Below are 19356 nucleotides of genomic sequence, written 5' to 3'. Positions count from 1 at the left end.
GCCTCCGGGCCCCCCTCCCTCATGCCAATCTCTCTGTTGCTACATTAATTTTCTTAAAACCCTACTTTGCACATGTCACCAAATGTCTTTCTTTTGCTTTCAGGATAAATAGATCCCTTCATGCACCTTGCACTGTGTATAACTCTGATCTTTGCTCTGCTCCAGCCATCATTTATTAGTTATTTAGGACTGTTGCATACAGTTGTATAGGCTGCGTACTGCACATCTTCAGGAGGCACTGTTCATAAAGATCATAGGTGACTGGCATCCCTGGAATTATGCAATAAAGTAGCCTTCTTCCAGGCCAATTACCTCTCTCAGCTTCACTATCTTCACCTATAAAATGGTGATGACAATAAAATACATACCTCTCTGGATTATCAAGGAGTTTAAATGAGCCAGTACTTGTAAAGAACATAGCCTGACTCAGAGGAAGTGATCAGTATAAATGGTTGCTATTTTGCTATAGACTTAAGAACGAAAAAGAATAAAGATATCCTTAATATAAATAAAAATTTAATATGCAAAAATCTTGATTTACCCAAAAATAAAAAATAAAGCATCAATCTTTGAAGTTCATCTTAAAATAAACTTATTTAATTTAAAATAGTTACTTTTAGCAAGAAGTACAGTATTACATTTACAAAAAAATTGACATAATTTTGTAACATTTCATGTGTCACATATAAGGCATGCTTTAGGCTCTAAAAATTTCAATAGGGAAACTGTATTCCTCATATTTGCTGAGTAGCAACATTTTTGGAATTCTAATACCCTGTTAGTATCTATATATATAGTCACACATGCTATTTGAAAACAATTTGACAATATACCCTAAAAATCGTACAAATGTTATTCTTTAATGCAATAATTCCACTTCTTGAAATATTTCCCTAAGGAGTTAATGAGAAGTAAGTACAGAGACATCTATTGTAGCAACATTTATATTAGTTAGAAAATAAAAACAACATGAAATGGCTAAAAACTGTATTAATATTTTGTAGAATATTATATAACATTTTTGAAAGCTAATTAATATAAAAGGAAAGTTCTCACAATATGCTATTAAAAAAATCAAGCCATAAAAAACTTAGTATGATACCAATTACTTATAGAATACATATTACACATGTTATAATGTACTGTTCACCTTGAACAATACGGGAGTTATGCACACTGACCACACAGGGGTGCAGTCAAAACTCTAAATGTAGCTTTTGACTCCGCCAAAAACTTAACTAAGAACCCACTGTTTACTGAAAGCCTTACCGATAAGGTAGACAGTTGAGTAACACATATTTTATATGCCTTATGCGTTATATACTGTATTTCCTCCCCTCGCCTCCAAATTAGCAGTTTCCAGATCTTCCTTCTACCACCTGCCCCCCACCCTGGCCCCCTGTTTGCACCTTCTCATCTCCTTTGCCGATTCCTCCTCTTCTCTCCGACCTCAGTTTTTTTTTTTTAAACAACCCCATTTTTGTTTTTTAAGATTTATTTATTTATTTATTTATTTATTCACGAGAGACACACAGAGAGAGAGGCAGAGACACAGGCAGAGGGAGAAGCAGGCTCCATGCAGGGAGCCCGACGTGGGACTCGATCCCGGGACTCCAGAATCACGCCCTGGGCGGAAGGCAGGCGCTAAACCGCTGAGCCACCCAGGGATCCCCTCTGACCTCAGTTCTTGATCCTCTTCTCTACCTCCCCTCACCCACAGAGGGCTTCCTATCCATCTTATACTGAGGACTCCCAAAGTTCTGCCTCCAGCCCTGGCTGCTCTCAAGTGCCAGACTCCTCCATCCAACTGCCTACTGGCATCTCCACTTGAATGCTGACTCAACATCTCAGACATGTCCCCAGCTGAATTTTCCCACGAAAATCTACCCCCCCCCCCCCCCACACACACCAGCATCCCCATCTCAGTGCATGGCAATATCACCTTCCAGGTACTCAGGCCAAAACGCTGGATACGGTCCTTACCTCCTCTTCCTTCTAAGCACACCACATCCCACTCATAAGCAAACCTGGTTCCATCTTCAAAATACATCAGAGATTGGACCACATCTCACTGCCTTCATTGTTATACTTTATCCACGATCCCATCCTCTTTCTCTGGGACCACTACAGCAACTGGTGTCCCTGCTTCTACCCTTGCCCCTACTTGAGCTGGGATCTTGCCCTATTGATTCACTAATTTATCTCCAACACTTCATAGGTGTTTAAGACATATTTAAAAAAAAAAATAAATGAATGCATGAACATGTAATTATTTTCAAACTACTTACCTTAGTGTTATCGGGCCCTCCTATTGGTGAACAAGAAAAAGATGTTTTGTAACATTATGGTTTTCCCAAAAGTAAATATTATAATTCACTTCATGTGCTTAGAAAGGGAGATCTGTAAACTCTAATACCCAATAGTTATCCCAAAGGGAAATGCACATTCTAAAAATAATGTTCCCTCTCAAGAAAAAGCATTTAGAAGATACCATCATACAACTCTGTGAGAGTTAAGTAAAAGTTACTGCGGAGGGAACCTGGGTGGCACAGTTGGTTCAGTGTGCCTGGGTGGCACTCTTGGTTTCACCTCAGATTGTGATCTTGGGGTTGTGAGATCGAGCCCCACCATGGGCTCTGGGCTCCATGCAGAGTCTGCTTGAGTTTCTCTCTTCCTCTTCTTCTGCTCATCCTGTTCATGCATGTGCTTTTTCTCTCTCTCAAATAAAGAAATAAATCATAAGAAAGAAAAGTTACTGTGTACAAATTTTGGGTAGTTTTGGTTCCGATTTACTAATTTTACATACCTAAATATATATTAAGTTAACAATTTTGGTGGTAATATTCTTGTTTACTAGTTTTTATTTTATTGCTAATATTCAATATAATTTTGGCAAAAATCTATAATGGCTGAATCTGTGATTTCATATTTATGTGTCCCTTTTAGGTCACCTGCAATGGCTGGAGGAATTTTTGCTATAAACAGGCATTATTTTAATGAGATTGGACAATACGACAAAGGCATGGATCTCTGGGGAGCAGAAAATTTGGAACTTTCACTGAGGGTAATTCCTATTTGACTTTTTAACTAGTTACCTTTGTGCAGAGAGAGGGAATGCTGACTTCAAGTCACGAGACAAGTCCTGGTGCTTACACCCAGTTTTCCTGCCGGAGCATCTGATACCATTCCCACGTCACATGAAATAAATATCTATGGGACTTCTTGCAAAATGTGACAATAGTTAGTAAAATACCAGCTCTTATTACCATATATTTCATTATTTCTAAGCTATGGTTTATCGAATTAATGTAACGCTTTTAATTATTTGTGAAAGCTCGTCTTTGTTAAAAGACAAAGTGACAGTGTCTGGACAGTTGTGGTGCAGTGGAAATAATAGTGTTAGGCAGTGTGGGACTTGGGTGCCACTAACTCTATGGGTGATCTCAGACCTCAGTTTCACCATCTGCAAATTGGGAAGACTCAATAGGAGATGTCTGGGTTGTCTCTCCACTCTTGAATCCAGGGTTACCTGCTATCACATTAGTGGAACTTGAAAATATTATGGTGAGTGAAAGAAGCCAGACACAAAAGGCCACATATTTATATGAATGAGTCCACCCCTAGGAATGTGCAGACAAAGCAAATCCGTAGAAACAGAAGGTAGATTAGTGGTTGCCAGGGGTTTAAGGAAGGACAGTGAGTACTGATGGGAACTAGGGCTCTTTTTGGTGTGGTAAGAATGTTCCAGAATGAGACAGTGGAGCTGGTTGGACAACCTCATGAAAATACTCTGAGTCACTGAATCATATATACTGTGAAAGGGTGAATTTTTTATAGACTGTGAATTACATCTCAAATCTTTTTTTTTAAAGATTTTATTTATTTATTCATGATAGAGAGAGAGGCAGAGACACGGGCAGAAGGAGAAGCAGGCTCCATGCAGGGAGCCCGATGTGGGACTCGATCCCAGGTCTTCAGGATCATGCCCTGGGCCAAAGGCAGATGCCAAACCGCTGAGCCACCCAGGGATCCCCTGCATCTCAAATCTAAAAGTAGATTTGAGGGCAGCCCCGGTGGCCCAGTGGTTTAGCGCCGCCTTCGGACCGGAGCGTGATCCTGGGGACCCAGGATCGAGTCCCACATGGGTCTCCCTGCGTGGAGCCTGCTTCTCCCTCTGCCTGTGTCTGCCTCTCTCTCTGTGTCTCCCATGAATAAATAAAATCTTAAAAAAAAAAATTAAAAAATAAATAAATAAAATAAAAATAAAAGTAGATTTGACTTTTAAATATTCCCGTGATATTAGATCATTAGACATTAGGCATCTGTTGCTAACTTTCTTGTAGGATCCTTGGTCAGCCATTAATCTTTCTACTCCATTTCCTCACCTGGCAAATAGGAATAAATATAAATGCCATTGTCAGAATTTCGTGAAGATTTTTGTGTTTTTGTGGATTTTTAATTTTATTTAAATTCCAGGATAGTTAACACAGTGTTTCTATTAGTTTCAGATGTACAATAAATGATTCAGCAATTCTATGCATCACCTGGTGATCATCAGAACAAGTGCCCTCCTTAATCCCCATCACCTGTTTCCCCATCGCCCACTCTCTCCCTTCTGGTGACCTGAATCAGTGTATTCCCTACAGTTAAGAGACTGTTTCTTGGTTTCTCTTTCTCTCTCTTTCTTCCTTTTCTCATTTCTTATGTTTCTTAAATTGCAATTTTGTGAAGATTTGATGACATAATTGGAGTAGAGAAAAAAGTACAAAACAGATATTCCTGGCAAGAGAGTCTGAAGAAAGTATGAAGGTACGATTCAGATGTTTATTGTATGCTTATCATAGATAAATTTTGGTTTTTCACTAAATTCTAACAGGCTTTTTTCATGGTCACTTTGGAGCTCCTGGCTAGCTCTGTTGGAAGAGCCTGTGACTCTTGATCTCAGGGTTGTGAGTTCAAGCCCCACGTTGGGTGTAGAGGTGTTTTAAATAAAAAAAAATTTTTTTTAATAAAACTTAAAAAAAAAGCAGTCACTTTGAACTGTGCATGTAAATCTGGGCTATGAATTCACCATAATTATTCTTAATTTTTTCTCTCTTTTCTCTGCCTGTTTGTCTCTTCCCAGCAGAGACAATCTGGTGCAGAGAAAACAGTTTAATCAATGACTAAGGTCTAATCTCAACTAAGCTTTAGCTTCCTTGCAGGTAAAAAGAATAAAACAGGGGATCCCTGGGTGGCGCAGCGGTTTGGCGCCTGCCTTTGGCCCAGGGTGCGATCCTAGAGACCCGGGATCGAATCCCACATGAGGCTCCCGGTGCATGGAGCCTGCTTCTCCCTCTGTCTATGTCTCTGCCTCTCTCTCTCTCTCTGATTATCATAAATAAATAAAAATTAAAAAAAAAGAAAAAAAACAGATTCCCTATTACAGCGTTGTGAAGACAGATACCTTATAGAAGCTGCTTAATAAGTGACAGCTGTAATTACTCTTAAACTGTTGCCGTCTGTTCTTTAGACTCTGCAATCGTCTGCAGAGTTCATACTCTGAATTTCATATATTAGCATGTATTAAAACATTTGCTATATTTGCTTTTTGTGTTTTATTTTTGTGATTTTTTTTTCCATTTTGGTTTTTATCTCCCTCTTCCTTCTTTTGGCTTGTTACTTTGTTCACTTGCTTAAAGTTCTTTTAAGCACAGACTCCTTTCATGATGCTTCAGATACTTTATTGTGGACATAAAAATATCTGAGCAATATATTTTTCCTCTTAAGGCCCTATTTGACAGTACGTTGTAAGCTTGTTGTATTCATGGCTTCTCCCCACCCCCCATCATGTGTTCCCTTCTGATGCAGGCATTATTTTATAACATTCATGTTTTGGGCACTTTTCATTGTTTGGTAGATGATTACTTGCTTTGGCTTTTGGCTGTCTGTGAATATGGTATACGGTATATACCACCTGCCTCTCAAGACCTAATACCTTAATGAGCACATTCTTGTATCTCAGAATAAAATCAATTTTGTGAAAAACACATGCATATTTGAAGACGGAGTGTATTCCTTTTTCTGGCTCTATATTACCTCCAGATAGCAAATAACAGCCAACTTATCTTTCACATGTATTATTTATCCCTGCTTCAGTATTTTCAACTACTCCATTCCTAATGGTCCCTTCATATTTTTTTAAGTATGTTGTGGGTCTCTCCTTTTATAAATGTGTAAATTAATAAATAGCTTGAGTACTCTCTTGACCCTAACAGCAGTCTCTAACCAAGGTAAATAACCCTGTCTTTCCAGAGAGAAGATCATCGACACCTGTACCTAGGTTTCCATTTCTCCTCATTCCAATAAATCAACATCCTGGTGGCCCTCAGCACTCTAGGAGAGTGTTCCTGGAACTGTCACCAGTTTAATACTGATGTCCCTAGTGTATGGCTTTTGCTATTCTGTAACCTGGAGGTTACTGCAACATTTGACCCTGTAGACCAATTTTCTTCCAGCAGTTTTCTTGAAGTTTAGAACAATGCTGCTGGTCCCTCTTCCATAGCTCTGTTGTTCTTGAAGTCCTCGCATGAGTTTCTTCTGTGCATCCCTGAAGCACAGGTATTCCTAAGACCATTGTTGTTGTCAGCTGTCCCTTCTTGCCCAGCATGCTGCTTGGGGCTCAGGGTTGACATCAACTATTTTGTACCTGTGAAGCCACATTGGTTGTTAATATAGTGCAATGTTTCCTTACTTGGTGCTAAAGAACCTCAAGTCTGAGTCCACTGAATACCTCCCACAGGCAGCCCACCCACCCTGTGGATCGATCAGCAGGCTTTCCACTATCCAACAACTAAAGGGACAGCAGCTGGCAGGGCAGGGGCACCAGAGGTGTTGTCGCGCTGTGTCATAACTTGTTGATATTTTTCACAGCATCCCTGCGTTAGCTCTCATGGCTGTAACTAACAGCTGTGTGGTAACAGTACTCAAGGCTACATGTTTTTAGGTTAGGACTCTCTCAAGAGTTCTAGTTAGGTCCAATGTAGCTGTCATTTAGGAGCACCTGCTGTGTTGGGCTATGCCACACGCTGGGCACTCAGAAGAAGACACAGCCCTCATCCTTCCTTTCTCTCACTCACTCATTCAACAATGCTGAGAACCTGCTATGTGCAAAGTGCTGTGCTAGTGCTAGATACAGTGGCACACAGTGCAAATGTGGCTTCTGATGGCATGAACCTCTATTCTGCTGGAGTGGAGAGAGGTGATTATTTTTGATAAATGTAATGAAGAGGAACACAGAATACTACAAGATCAGATAAAAGGGGAATTAACCTTGTGTTGGGGGAAGTGTGTGTCTTAGATGGCTTCCCTAGAGAAACGGCTTTTTTTTTTTTTTAAGATTTAATTTATTTATTTGACAGAGAGACAGAAAAAGAGCACAAGCGGGGAGCTGCTGCAGGAGAGGTTGAAGCAGACTCCCTGCTGACCTGGGAGCCTGATGTAGGGCTCCATCCCAGGACCCTGAGATCATGACCTGAGCTGAAGACAGATGCTTAACTGACTGAACCACCCAGGCACCCCAGAAATGGCATTTTTAAGTTATGGGATAAAGGATAAAAATGTATTTCATTTATTTAACAAGGTCTTGTGTGTGTGTGGCATGCACTACTCTGGAATCTTACAGATACTAACTTATTTAATCTTTCTGATAAGCCTGTGAGCGAGGTGCATGATCTCCTACTTATAGTGGAGAAACTGGGGTACAGAGTGTTCAAGTAACTTTCTTCAATTCACAGAATCTATAGGTACATGATCCAAATCTATTGTGTCCTGCTTTGTACTATCTACTCAGCTTCAGATCTGGAGATCTTGCCAGCTCAGTTCTATTCTAAGTCATTTCTCTCTGGAAGCCTCCAGAGCTCTGAATTCATGTTAGCTGCCCTGAGCTCAGTGTTAATGATCACTCTGGAAAGTGGGGATTGGCTAGGTGCCCACAGAGCTGCGCTTCACCCCCAGCCTCAGGATGGCTCTCCTAACCAGGCTTCACATCCACACTCCTGGTGGGGTGGAAGCTGGTCTGCGTGGCTCGGGGCTAGATCCTGATGGCCCCAGATAGAGACCAGGTGCACTGCTCTCGACCTGGAGCCCTGCCATAGACTCTGAGGATCTCCTGCCTCACTGTGGGACAGGACCTCTTTGTTCACTTTGCGTTCACAAACCACATGCTGGCAATAGGGAAAGGGTGGACCAAATTCTTACAGTCTACATAAGGGGGAATTGGGCTTGCTCCTTAGGATTGGGCATGCTCCCCAGGATTGGGCATGCTCTTTGGCAGCCCCCTGCTCTCGGACCACAGCTCGCCAGGTCTTCACTGGGTTAATTCAGCGTGCTCAGAATTTCCATTTCTCATGGGTTTCTTCAAGGCCCTCTTTCTCTTCTCCCTCCACCCTCTTAGTAACCTTATCCACACCATGCTTCAATGACTGCATGCTGATGACACAGTTCTAGCTCCTTCTCAGGTCTTTCTGAGCCATAAGCTTGTGCATCTAGTTGCCTACAGGTTACTCTTCTATAGGATGAATGTCCCTTGGGTACCCTACACCCAACATTTGAAAAATAGCTCTTTCTACCTCCTTGAACCCATCCCTCCTGCCATGTTCCCTTCCTCTTTGTGTGGATGACGTGCTGCCCTCCACCTACCTGCAACCATCCATCCCCAACCCCGCAGAGTGCCTTCTTGATCTCCCCTCTCCTTTTCATGCCCCACTTTCCACCACCATGTGTGGTTAGATCTAGGTCTAAGTCTTCACTCACCTCTGTCCATCTTGCTCTTTCCCATCATCACAGTCCATAGTTACAGCCTTGATGTAATTTCTTTGGGAAGACTTTCTTGACCATATCCTCACTGCCCTATCCGCCATGCACCTGCATGCACACACATAGATGCTCCCCACCCCCTTATCCTGTGTGTGCTCACACATTACAGTGTGTGCTTTGCCCATTATAGTACTTTTTGTGCAATCCCCTAGTTGTCACTTGTGTGTGTGTTCAGCAGACTCCATGGGCATACAACCTGTGTGATTCCACATGGGGCCATGTTTGGAGGGACCCCACACCTAGTTGACCTCCATTCCCTGCTGTTGCCTTCTTGAAATTTTTAAATAATTTTTGAATCAGAGACTCCATTTTTATTTTGTGCTGGGCCCCCCCAGTGTGTGTACTCACCAGGCTGTGAGCCCCATGAGGGTGGGGACATGGTCTGACTTGTTCACAAGGGGGTCCCTCAGCACCTGGTATGTTGACCATGTAAAAAAGTGGCTGGGAGATATTTGTAAATAGTTGAACCCATTGTAATCTAAGAAGCCTCATGTATAAATGATCAGAATAACTGTCATGTGCATCCACTGAGGCAATGCAAATTAAGCATTTAAAACAGTGTCTGCCACCTAATATGCCAGTAGCCAATGTTTGTTCCCTTCTTTTTATGCTACAGCTGTCCCAGAGTTCTCATTTAAAATGGTATCTGGCTAGCAACCTCTCCTAACTTTCTGCTAAGATGTTTATTAAGACTGGAGAAGATGGGATCCCACTAGAAAATAAATCTGATGGCCAGCCTAGCCTGAATCTGGAAGGCAGCTCCATAACTGGGAGGCCAATAGAACAGCCTGACAAAATCGTACCCTGGTTTTGTCACATGAGGTGCCCCTACTTCACCTCACAAAAACAAATCCAGATTACAGAATAAATAAGGACACCCTTAGAAATGCCCTGATTTCTGCCTACAGATTCAGGCTGTAGGCCTGAAATAGCCTTCCAACCATGTGTCCATGGAGAAGGGCTAGTGAGGCTGGACCATGATGCAAAGGAGAGGAGAGCAAGAGAAGGCTGGACAGGGCACAGGGGTAAGACACCATAGGATTTAGATTTTTTAAAAGATTTTTTAAATTTATTCATGAGAGAGACAGAGAGAGAGAAAGGGGCAGAGACACAGGCAGAGGGAGAAGCAGGCTCCATGAAGGGAGCCTGACATGGGACTCAATCCCCGGTCTCCAGGATCAGGCCCTGGGTTGAAGGCAGCACTAAACTGCTGAGCCATTGAGGTTGCCCAAGATTTAGATATTTAGATTGTATCTTATGCATGGTGGAATGCTGTAGGTGGGTTTTAAGTAGGATAGTGATGGAGATGAACAAAGTGGAAGATAAGCAGGGAGATTGGGAGCTTCTTATAATGATCTGGACAGAGGGTGACCACAGATGGGACTAGAATAGTGGTAATGGAGATGAAAAGACTGGACAGGCATACCTTACAAGTAGAGAGCATGGCACTTAGAGATTGAGCAGGGAAGACAGATGTTAAGAGGAAGTGGTGTCACAGATAACCCAATTATCAGTTGGTTAATGCCATGATGACGCTGCTATGTTACAAGTCAGCTCAAAACTGAATGGCTTAGACCAATATGCATTTGCTTTTTTTTCTTTCATATGTTCATGGGCTGGCCAGGGTGGTGGCTCTGCCTCTAATTTAGATTGTTTGGGCTTGGCTCTAGTCTCTGAGTTTGGCTCAGGTCTATTCATCATTCTAAGAGTATTATAATCCTACTAGTATTCTGCGAGTATTTGTAGTACTAGTATATGAGTGGTTAACTAGTAGCAACTCAGCATATTCTTCTCATTTAGATGGGCAAGGATGCAAAAGTGAAGCCAAAGTGCATAGCATATTTAAAGGCTCAGCACACATCCTGTCTGCTCATGTTCTGTTGGCCAAAGCAACAGATGGACAAGCCCAGAGTCAGGACGTCAGAAAAATAAACTTTGCCCCAAAGTGAGGGATGGGGGAGTTAGCTAATATTTGCTGAACAATATTTCCACCTATCACACCAAGTTTCTGGAATGAGCAACTAAGTGAATGGAGGTCTTTTTTAGTTAAGTAAAATTGCAGTTAAAAAAAAATTGCAGTTAAGAGAAAAATGTTCCTTGGGCATCAGTTAGCTTTTGCTTATGCAAACTATTCCAAAACACAGTGGCTTAAAACAGCAAACAATTGTTATTTCTTCTAATTCACTGTGTTGCTAAAGGGGCTTTTCTGATCATAGACAGGATAGCTGATTTCTACTGGTGGTGCCTATACATCAGTGTTCATTGGAGGCTCAGCTGGTGCTGGCGAGTTTAGGATGCATTATTTGCATATCTGGACATCACCCAGTGATAGCGGGGCCATCATGTGCATCATCATGGAGATGGCCTGGCTGTTCGTCTCCTACCTCAGGCTCATTCACAGTGAAGTGGTTGCAATGTTCCCATGAGCAAACAAGAGAAGGCAAGCCCCAACAGGCAGCCAACACTTTCCAAGACTCTGTGTCACATATGTTGATGTCTGGTTGGCCAAAGCAAATCAAGGCCAGATTTAAGAGATTGAAGAAATAAGCTTTGCATCTTGATGGAGTGAGGTACAAAATTACATTGCACAGAAGCGTGCATATAGGAATGAAGAGAATCCATGGCCATTCTTGCAACCTACCACACTTAACTACAGCAGAGATACACTCTTATTTACAAAACAAACTCTAAGTGTTTTACAAGTATCAACTTGTCTAATGCTCCTAACCATCCCACGAGGTGGGTAATGCTATTCTCACTTTACAGATGAGGAAACTGAGGCACAAAAGTGTTGAGTAACTGCAGTAACTTGCCTTAGTTCATAAAACTGATGGAGAACTCGAACCACACTGAGTGGCCTCAGAGTCTGTGCTTACCCACACTTACCCACTGCATTAGCCTGACTTTCAATGGGGTGCTATTACTATTACTACTACTACTACTACTATTAGTACTACAAGTAGAAACTGGGAGCTGTATGGATGACTTCCAGCAGAATATCAGAGGAAGCAAGCTGATCATCTCCTACATGGACAATGAGCACAGCCAAAGGCATGTCCAGGTAGATCATGTCCCTCTTGAGAATAAATCAAGAGTAGTAACAAGCACATGAGCTCTGTGAAGATTAGGCTAAATTGCCATAGCTTCCTTCAATTTGATTTTTTTTAAAGATTTATTTATTTATTCCGGAGGTGGGGAGGACCAGAGGGAGAGGGAGAGAAAGAGTCTTAAGCAGACTCCACGCTCAGTGTGGAGCCAAATGTGGGGCTCAATCTTACAACCTCGAGATCATGACCTAAGCCAAAACCAAGAGTTGGCCGCTTAACCAACTGCACCACCCAGGTGCCCCATGAGTTTTGAGCAAGTATTTTTATAAAATTTTTACTCTTTTACCTCTTTTATCACTTTACTTTTGTTTTCTATTCTGTACTCATAGCCAGATTTCTTTTTTAATCAAGAAACATTTTAGAGATCCCTGGGTGGCTCAGTGGTTTGGCACCTGCCTTTGTCCCAGGGCATGATCTTGGAGTCCCAGGATCAATTCCCACGTTGGGCTCCCTGCATAGAGCCTGCTTCTCCCTCTGTGTCTCTCATGAATAAATAAATAAAATCTTTAAAAAAAACCATTTCAAACATAAACTGTCTCCAGTCAGTTAATTATTAAACAAATATTACCTATCTTCCAAAATTCCTTAAGTTCTCACAGAAAAAGAGAATAAAACATTTTAAATAGTACCAATTAGCTTTTGCTATATAACAAAGCACCCCCTAAATAGTAGCTTAAGTGAACAACTATGTATTTCTCAATTTCAGATGAAAATAAACACCTGGGGCACCTGGGGGGCTCAGTCAGTTATGAGTTACCTTTGGCTCAGGTCATGATCCCAGGGTCCTGGGATCCAGCCCTATGTTGGGCTTCCTGCTCAGCGGGGAGCCTGCTTCTCCCTCTCCCTCTGCCCCTCCCCCCAACTTGTGCATTCTCTCTCTCTCTAATAAATAAATAAGATCTTTAAAAAAAAATGAGATCCAAAGAGGATGTGTCTGATCATAAGGATGTGGCAGATCTGATTAAAAAAACTAATGCTTTGGGGTTCTGATGTAAGCGTTTTTCTAAGGGAAAAGGAATTCTATAGATATTCTTTCTAGATATTCCAAAGGGCTATTTCTAAAGAATTCTAGAGGTTAGTTGCATGAGTCTTTAGGTCTCATGTCAGAAGATGTATTTTCTGAAACATAATCCCTTCTAACTACCTGAGTGATATACTTCACCCTAAGTATTGTTCTTATAAACAATCTGAGTATTGTGCTCAGTGAGAGCCTTATTTCCTATTACTGTTTCTTAAATGATTAGATGGATTTTATAAGAAAGTGTCTAGAGAACTGGGATATAGGGTCTTGATCAGTCAGAACAGGGATTCTCATTTTGGTGCGCATCAGAATCACCTGAAGAACAAGTTAAAATACATATTCCTGGGCCCAGCCCTACAGTTCTTTGTTTAGTAAGTCTGGGTGGGTCCAAGGCTTTTGCATTTTGAAGCTCCTGAGCGATCTGATGCTGCTAGTTTGGGGACTATGCAAGAATCCCTTAGTTAGACTCAACAAAAACATCATGGCAAGTGTGCTATGAGATATGTAAGTGGTGTGTACCAGATTTATACTATAAGCACATTCTTTGTGCTATTATTATACTAAAAATTGGAAACTACCAAACTATCCGAACAATACAAAACTTTTAAAATAACTTCACATACCATTAAATGAAAAAAAACCACAACTTATCTCAGTGTTGTGTATAGATGCGTGTATATGCATGGACTTGAATTTATATTGAGGAACAAAGTTTTAGGACAAGTAGTGATTTTTTATTCTCTGTGTACTTTTCTACATTTTTTTTTAAATTTTTATGATAGTCACACAGAGAGAGAGAGAGAGAGAGAGAGGCAGAGACATAGGCAGAGGGAGAAGCAGGCTCCATGCACCGGGAGCCCGATGTGGGATTCGATCCTGGGTCTCCAGGATCACGCCCTGGGTCAAAGGCAGGCGCCAAACTGCTGCGCCACCCAGGGATCCCTTTTTTTTGTTTTTCAATGGTCATATTTTGTGTAGTAAAAAAAAATTGTTAAAAAAATAAGTATTATAAAGTGTTTTAAGTACAAAAAAGACAATCATTGAATTTAGCCATGATCAGTGTTTTCCTTGTTACCTGCTGACGTCCAGCAATACTTACTCTCAGAATACTATTTGAGAACATTTGAAGAGAAAATACCTTGCCACATTTCATTACATAATCAGCATCAGAATTGGCCAAGTATGAGGGAGACAGAATCACTTAGTATTCAGAGTGCTGGCCCTTAGTATTCAGAGTGCTGGCCCTGGGGCCAAACTTCCTGAATTTAAACCCTGAAATTTGTTATCACTGGGCAAGCTTCTTAACAAATGTATGTACTAGTTTTTTATCCATAAGGTGGGGCTAATCACGGTTATCTACCTTGTGAGGATTGAATAAACAACTTAAGAAATGTTACATATTGCTGTGTTTGTAAAAAAAAAAAAAAAAAAAAAAAAAAAAAGGTCAGCAGTTGCCCAGTACTAGCAAACATACATTAATGTTTTCTGTTTTTGTCTAGATCTGGATGTGCGGAGGCCAACTCTTTATAATCCCCTGCTCCCGAGTGGGACACATCAGTAAGCAGCGCTTTTCAAACCAACCTGAGCTTGTAAAAGCCATGACATATAATAATCTCAGATTGGTGCACGTCTGGCTGGATGAATACAAGGTGAAGGAAATGTCTGTGATTTGGAATGATGAGCAAGAGCACAGAATGAGACTTGCTTTAAAGAAACCTGTGACTGCCTTTCCAGATAACAAGTTTTTTTTTTTCTCTCTTTTCCTTAAATTAGTGGCACACCGTCAGTCACTCATCCACCTGCCCCAGACCCTAGTCTCAACTAGTTTATTCTAATCTACGACACTTGAACATTACTTTTAATTTCTAAGGAAACTCAAGAAGTAAGTCAACCAACACAGGAAATTTGTTTTGTTTGTTTTGCCCCCTAAGGATTGCCTCCTCTGAAGCATATACCTTTCCCTGTTCCCATCCTCACAGGCAACTCTTTATTTATTTTTATTTATTTTTATTTATTTTTATTTATTTTATAATAAATTTATTTTTTATTGGTGTTCAATTTACCAACATACAGAATAACACCTAGTGCTCATCCTGTCAAGTGCCCCCCTCAGTGCCCGTCACCCATTCACCCCCACCCCCTGCCCTCCTCCCCTTCCACCACCCCTAGTTTGTTTCCCAGAGTTAGGAGTCTTTATGTTCTGTCTCCCCTTCTGATATTTCCCACACATTTCTTCTCCCTTCCCTTATATTCCCTTTCACTATTATTTATATTCCCCAAATGAATGAGAACATACACTGTCCTTCTTCGATTGACTCATTTCACTCAGCATAATACCCTCCAGTTCTGTCCACGTTGAAGTAAATGGTGGGTATTTGTCGTTCCTAATGGCTGAGTAATATTCCATTGTATACATAAACCACATCTTCTTTATCCATTCATCTTTCAATGGACACCGAGGCTCCTTCCACACTTTGGCTATTATGGACGTAGGCAACTCTTTATTTTTTTTTTTATTAATTTTTTTATTTATTTATGATAGTCACAGAGAGAGAGAGAGAGGCAGAGACACAGGCAGAGGGAGAAGCAGGCTCCATGCACCGGGAGCCTGATGTGGGATTCGATCCCGGGTCTCCAGGATCGCGCCCTGGGCCAAAGGCAGGCGCCAAACCGCTGCGCCACCCAGGGATCCCCTAGGCAACTCTTTAGATTCTTTCTCCACTACCAAGTTCTCAAGTGGTGGAAGCTGCTGTGATCTGGAGACCGCACAAGAACCTCCACTGCCTCTTTCCACCAACAGTCAAAGATTTCTCTATCAAAGCCATCCGCCTTCAACCTGTGCACCTCCCTCAGGCTTCAGTTCCTAGCTAGGTCCTAAAAGAGTGCACATACAGAAGACATGTAGCTGTGGCCCCATTTTTTGTCACCCCATTTTAACTTGAAACTTGTCCCTCCAGGATCCAGGCACAAACAAATATGGCAGGAACCCCAATAAGACCTCATTTTAGATATATGGGGAGAAATATGTAAGAATCTCTCTGTGATAGTATATGTTCTGGTCTTAATCTAATATATATTATTTAAAATCACAAAAGTAATACTACTCATTCTTTAGTAATCAGGGCAATGTGAATTAAAACCACAGGGAGATATTTCTATATAGTCACTTAGATTGTCAAAAACGTTTAAAGTCTGATAGGACCAATCATTGGCAAGCACAGGAATTTTCGGACACCATGTAAATAAACAGTACAGTAAATCTTAAAGACATAATGGTGAACAAAAGCAGCCAAGCACAGTAGAATATATACTGATTATTCAATTTCTATAAGTTAAAAATGGGTAAACTTAAGCCATATAATCTATGTGTGCACAAATTAGATAATAAAGTGAAGACATGAATACATAAGATAACATTTAAAACCAAGGGAAAGGCTATGCTCAGGATGGGAAAGGCAGGGGGCCTTGGAAATGCTGTTTATGTTCTATTTCTTGACCTAGTCAGCATTACAGGGATTGAGTTTTCAATAATTCATTAAGTTGTACATTTAATATTACATACTTTTTTATATGCTTATTATATTTCCTAATTAAAACCTTTTTTATTTTTTTTATTTTTTATTTTTTAAAAATTTTTATTTATTTATGATAGTCACAGAGAGAGAGAGGCAGAGACATAGGCAGAGGGAGAAGCAGGCTCCATGCACCGGGAGCCCGACGTGGGATTCGATCCCAGGTCTCCAGGATCGCGCCCTGGGCCAAAGGCAGGTGCCAAACCGCTGCGCCACCCAGGGATCCCTAAAACCTTTTTTAAAAGGTAAAACACACTCAAGTTTAAAAGTCATACAGTATTGATTGGGATCCCTGGGTGGCTCAGCAGTTTAGTTCCTCCCTTTGGCCCAGGGCGTGGTCCTGGAGTCCTGGGATCACATTGGACTCCCTGCATGGAGCCTGCTATTCCCTCTTCCTGTGTCTCTGCCTCTGTGTGTCTCTCATGAATAAATACATAGGGTTTAAAAAAAATAGAAGTCATACAGTGTTGAAAGAGTATTAAATGAAAAGCAAGCTTGCTCAGCCCATAGTTCGACCCCTCAGAAGTAACATTAAATTAGCAATCATTAAATTTAATCACTAAAAATCAATCACTAAATTTAAATCACTAAAATTAATAGTTTCTTGTTAATACCCATTTAAAAACAAATATATATCCTTTTACATAACTAGATTCACATAATATTTTGTTCTGCAATTTTTCCACCTGTTAGTATATTTTATTTATTTTTAAAGATTTTATTTACTTATTTATTTATTAGAGAGAGTGAGAGAGTCCATAAATGATAGGGAGGGGCAGAGGGAGAGGGAGAAGCAGACTCCCCGTTGAGCAAGGAACCTCACATGGGGCTGGCTCCCAGAACTTTGAGATCCTAGGACCTTGAGATCATGACCTGAGCCGAAGGCAGACACTTAACTGACTGAACCACCCAGGCGCCCCTACCTGTTAGAATATTTTTTAAAATATACTTTCAAAGTTTTAAAAATCCAAACATATAAACATACATACTAAAAGAACATAAATATTCTTTTAAATATTTCCTTTGAATGGATATCCTAAAATCAATCCCATTGATAAATAGCCCCCCAGTGATAAACATTCTGATTATCTCAGCTTTTTGATAATCCTTAACATTGATAAAATGAACATCGTTTACATTATCTTTTTGTACATTTGTACAAATATATATCTGGAATAAATCTCAAAACATGGACTTGCTGGGCCATGAGAAGTATGTTTTAAATCCTGGTGGTTGAATGTCCAAACTACCATCAGCAAATATATGTGAAAATGCCTGTCTCCCCACAACTTTTCCAACTCTGGTTTTAATTATTTTGTATTCTAATCTCATAGGTTAAAAATTATTATTTTATATTGTATTAATTAATGAGAGATCTTGAGCTTTTTTTTATATTTGTTAATTTTTTTTTTCTGTGAACTCTGGCCACAGATTTAAATAGTTGACTTAAACACAGCTTGGACTGGGTAGTTTCTGAATTTCACAGAGGATATAGTGACAACTTAAACTTAGGATATAGCTCTAACTTAAAGAGCGTATAACGTTTGGCATTAAATCAATGGATTGTATGACCTGGCACACTGGGAAATGTAATGAGTGACATTAGACGAGAGAGGGCTTTGCAGAAAATGTTGTCCGAGGTCTTCTCTGCCTTTGCTTCCAAATGACAACATCTCTCTACCACCCTCAGGCCCATCCCCTGTACCAATCTGCCCTGACTAGGATTGGCAAGACATGATGGCAAAGGCCTACAATGGTCAAGGGTCCCAGGGAGAATCCAACATGGTGTGTCCATAATACACTAACCTGGATAAGCAAGTTCTTCTCTTGTTCGACAATATTGTACTATAGTCTGGGCACTAGGAAACACAGGTGAAAATACAAGGGTTCTTTTGAGGTTTTGGTCTATTTAGAATATCTCTTATTTAAAAAAAAAATTTACTTATTGGAGAGAGAGAGAGATGAGCAAGTGGGAGTAGGGCAGAGGGAGAGGGACAGAGAGAATCCCAAGCAGACTCCCCGTTGAACTTGAAAGCCAACATGGGGCTGGACCCCACAATCTCAAGATCATGACCTGAGCCAAAACCGAAAGTCAGATGCCCAACCTACTGATCCATCCAGGCGCTCCTAGTATATCTCTTTTAATATGGAGCAGATTGAATCCATCAGACGTTCATACTTAATACCCTCTTAAATCAGAGGGTATAACAGAGAAACGAGGTGTGGTAATGATAATGACCAGTACTGATATGACACTGACACTCCATGCCAGCCTTGGTTTCCCCAGTACTCTGCACGATTAGAGTATTCAGTCCTCACAACTTCATGAGGGTAGGGTCACATAATAACAAAGCAAGAATGTGACCCCAGGCTCTTACCCCAGAGTTAATTTGCCCTGAACCCACTATACCATCCCATTTCTGAAATCATGGACATGTGGACTGGGATCAGGGAATGAAGGTTTTGTCCTTGAGTATTGAGAGAGCAGGAGAAAGGGGATATATCACAATAGGTGGCTGTGATTGTTGGGCTCCTAAGAAGCAGGATCCAACCTTCCTGGATCCTTCTCTACCACCTCTATCATGGTTCATACAGCAAGCACACAGTGTATGTGAATACGTGTGGGGTGAATGAATCCCAGGTACCACGTGTCTCTGCCTTCACTATATGAATGAAATAGGAAGGCTTTTTGTTTTGTTTTGTTTTAATAGGAAGGTTTTTTGTTTGTTGTTGTAATTCAGGTGATGGAAATATATACTGCTATGTTCGATATACTGCTATGTTTGGTTTAACAAAATGA

The 19356-nt window shown here is 40.8% G+C and overlaps 1 protein-coding gene across 5 annotated transcripts in view; it reads left to right on the top strand.

The window, feature by feature from the left end:
* GALNTL5 (polypeptide N-acetylgalactosaminyltransferase like 5) overlaps positions 1-19356 on the top strand; it is a 57405-nt gene that overhangs the window by 37740 nt on the left and 309 nt on the right. Inside the window, exons 8-10 of one of the 5 annotated variants that reach the window (XR_013353157.1) lie at positions 2947-3064; positions 14484-14633; positions 14758-14866. Coding sequence is in view for 3 of the 5 variants with exons in the window: in XM_077849611.1 (XP_077705737.1) it covers positions 2947-3064; positions 14484-14725 (360 nt within the window). In the remaining 2 variants the exon portion in view is untranslated. Of the gene's footprint in view, positions 1-2946; positions 3065-4502; positions 4656-4731; positions 4810-14483; positions 14726-14757; positions 14867-19356 lie in introns of those variants that run through there. The other 4 variants (XR_013353158.1, XM_077849610.1, XM_077849611.1 and 1 more) reach the window with 4 other exon arrangements.

Source organism: Canis aureus, chromosome 15 (assembly GCF_053574225.1).
Source record: "Canis aureus isolate CA01 chromosome 15, VMU_Caureus_v.1.0, whole genome shotgun sequence".
NCBI lineage: Eukaryota > Metazoa > Chordata > Mammalia > Carnivora > Canidae > Canis > Canis aureus.
This window is presented reverse-complemented; position numbering and strand designations above follow the sequence as displayed.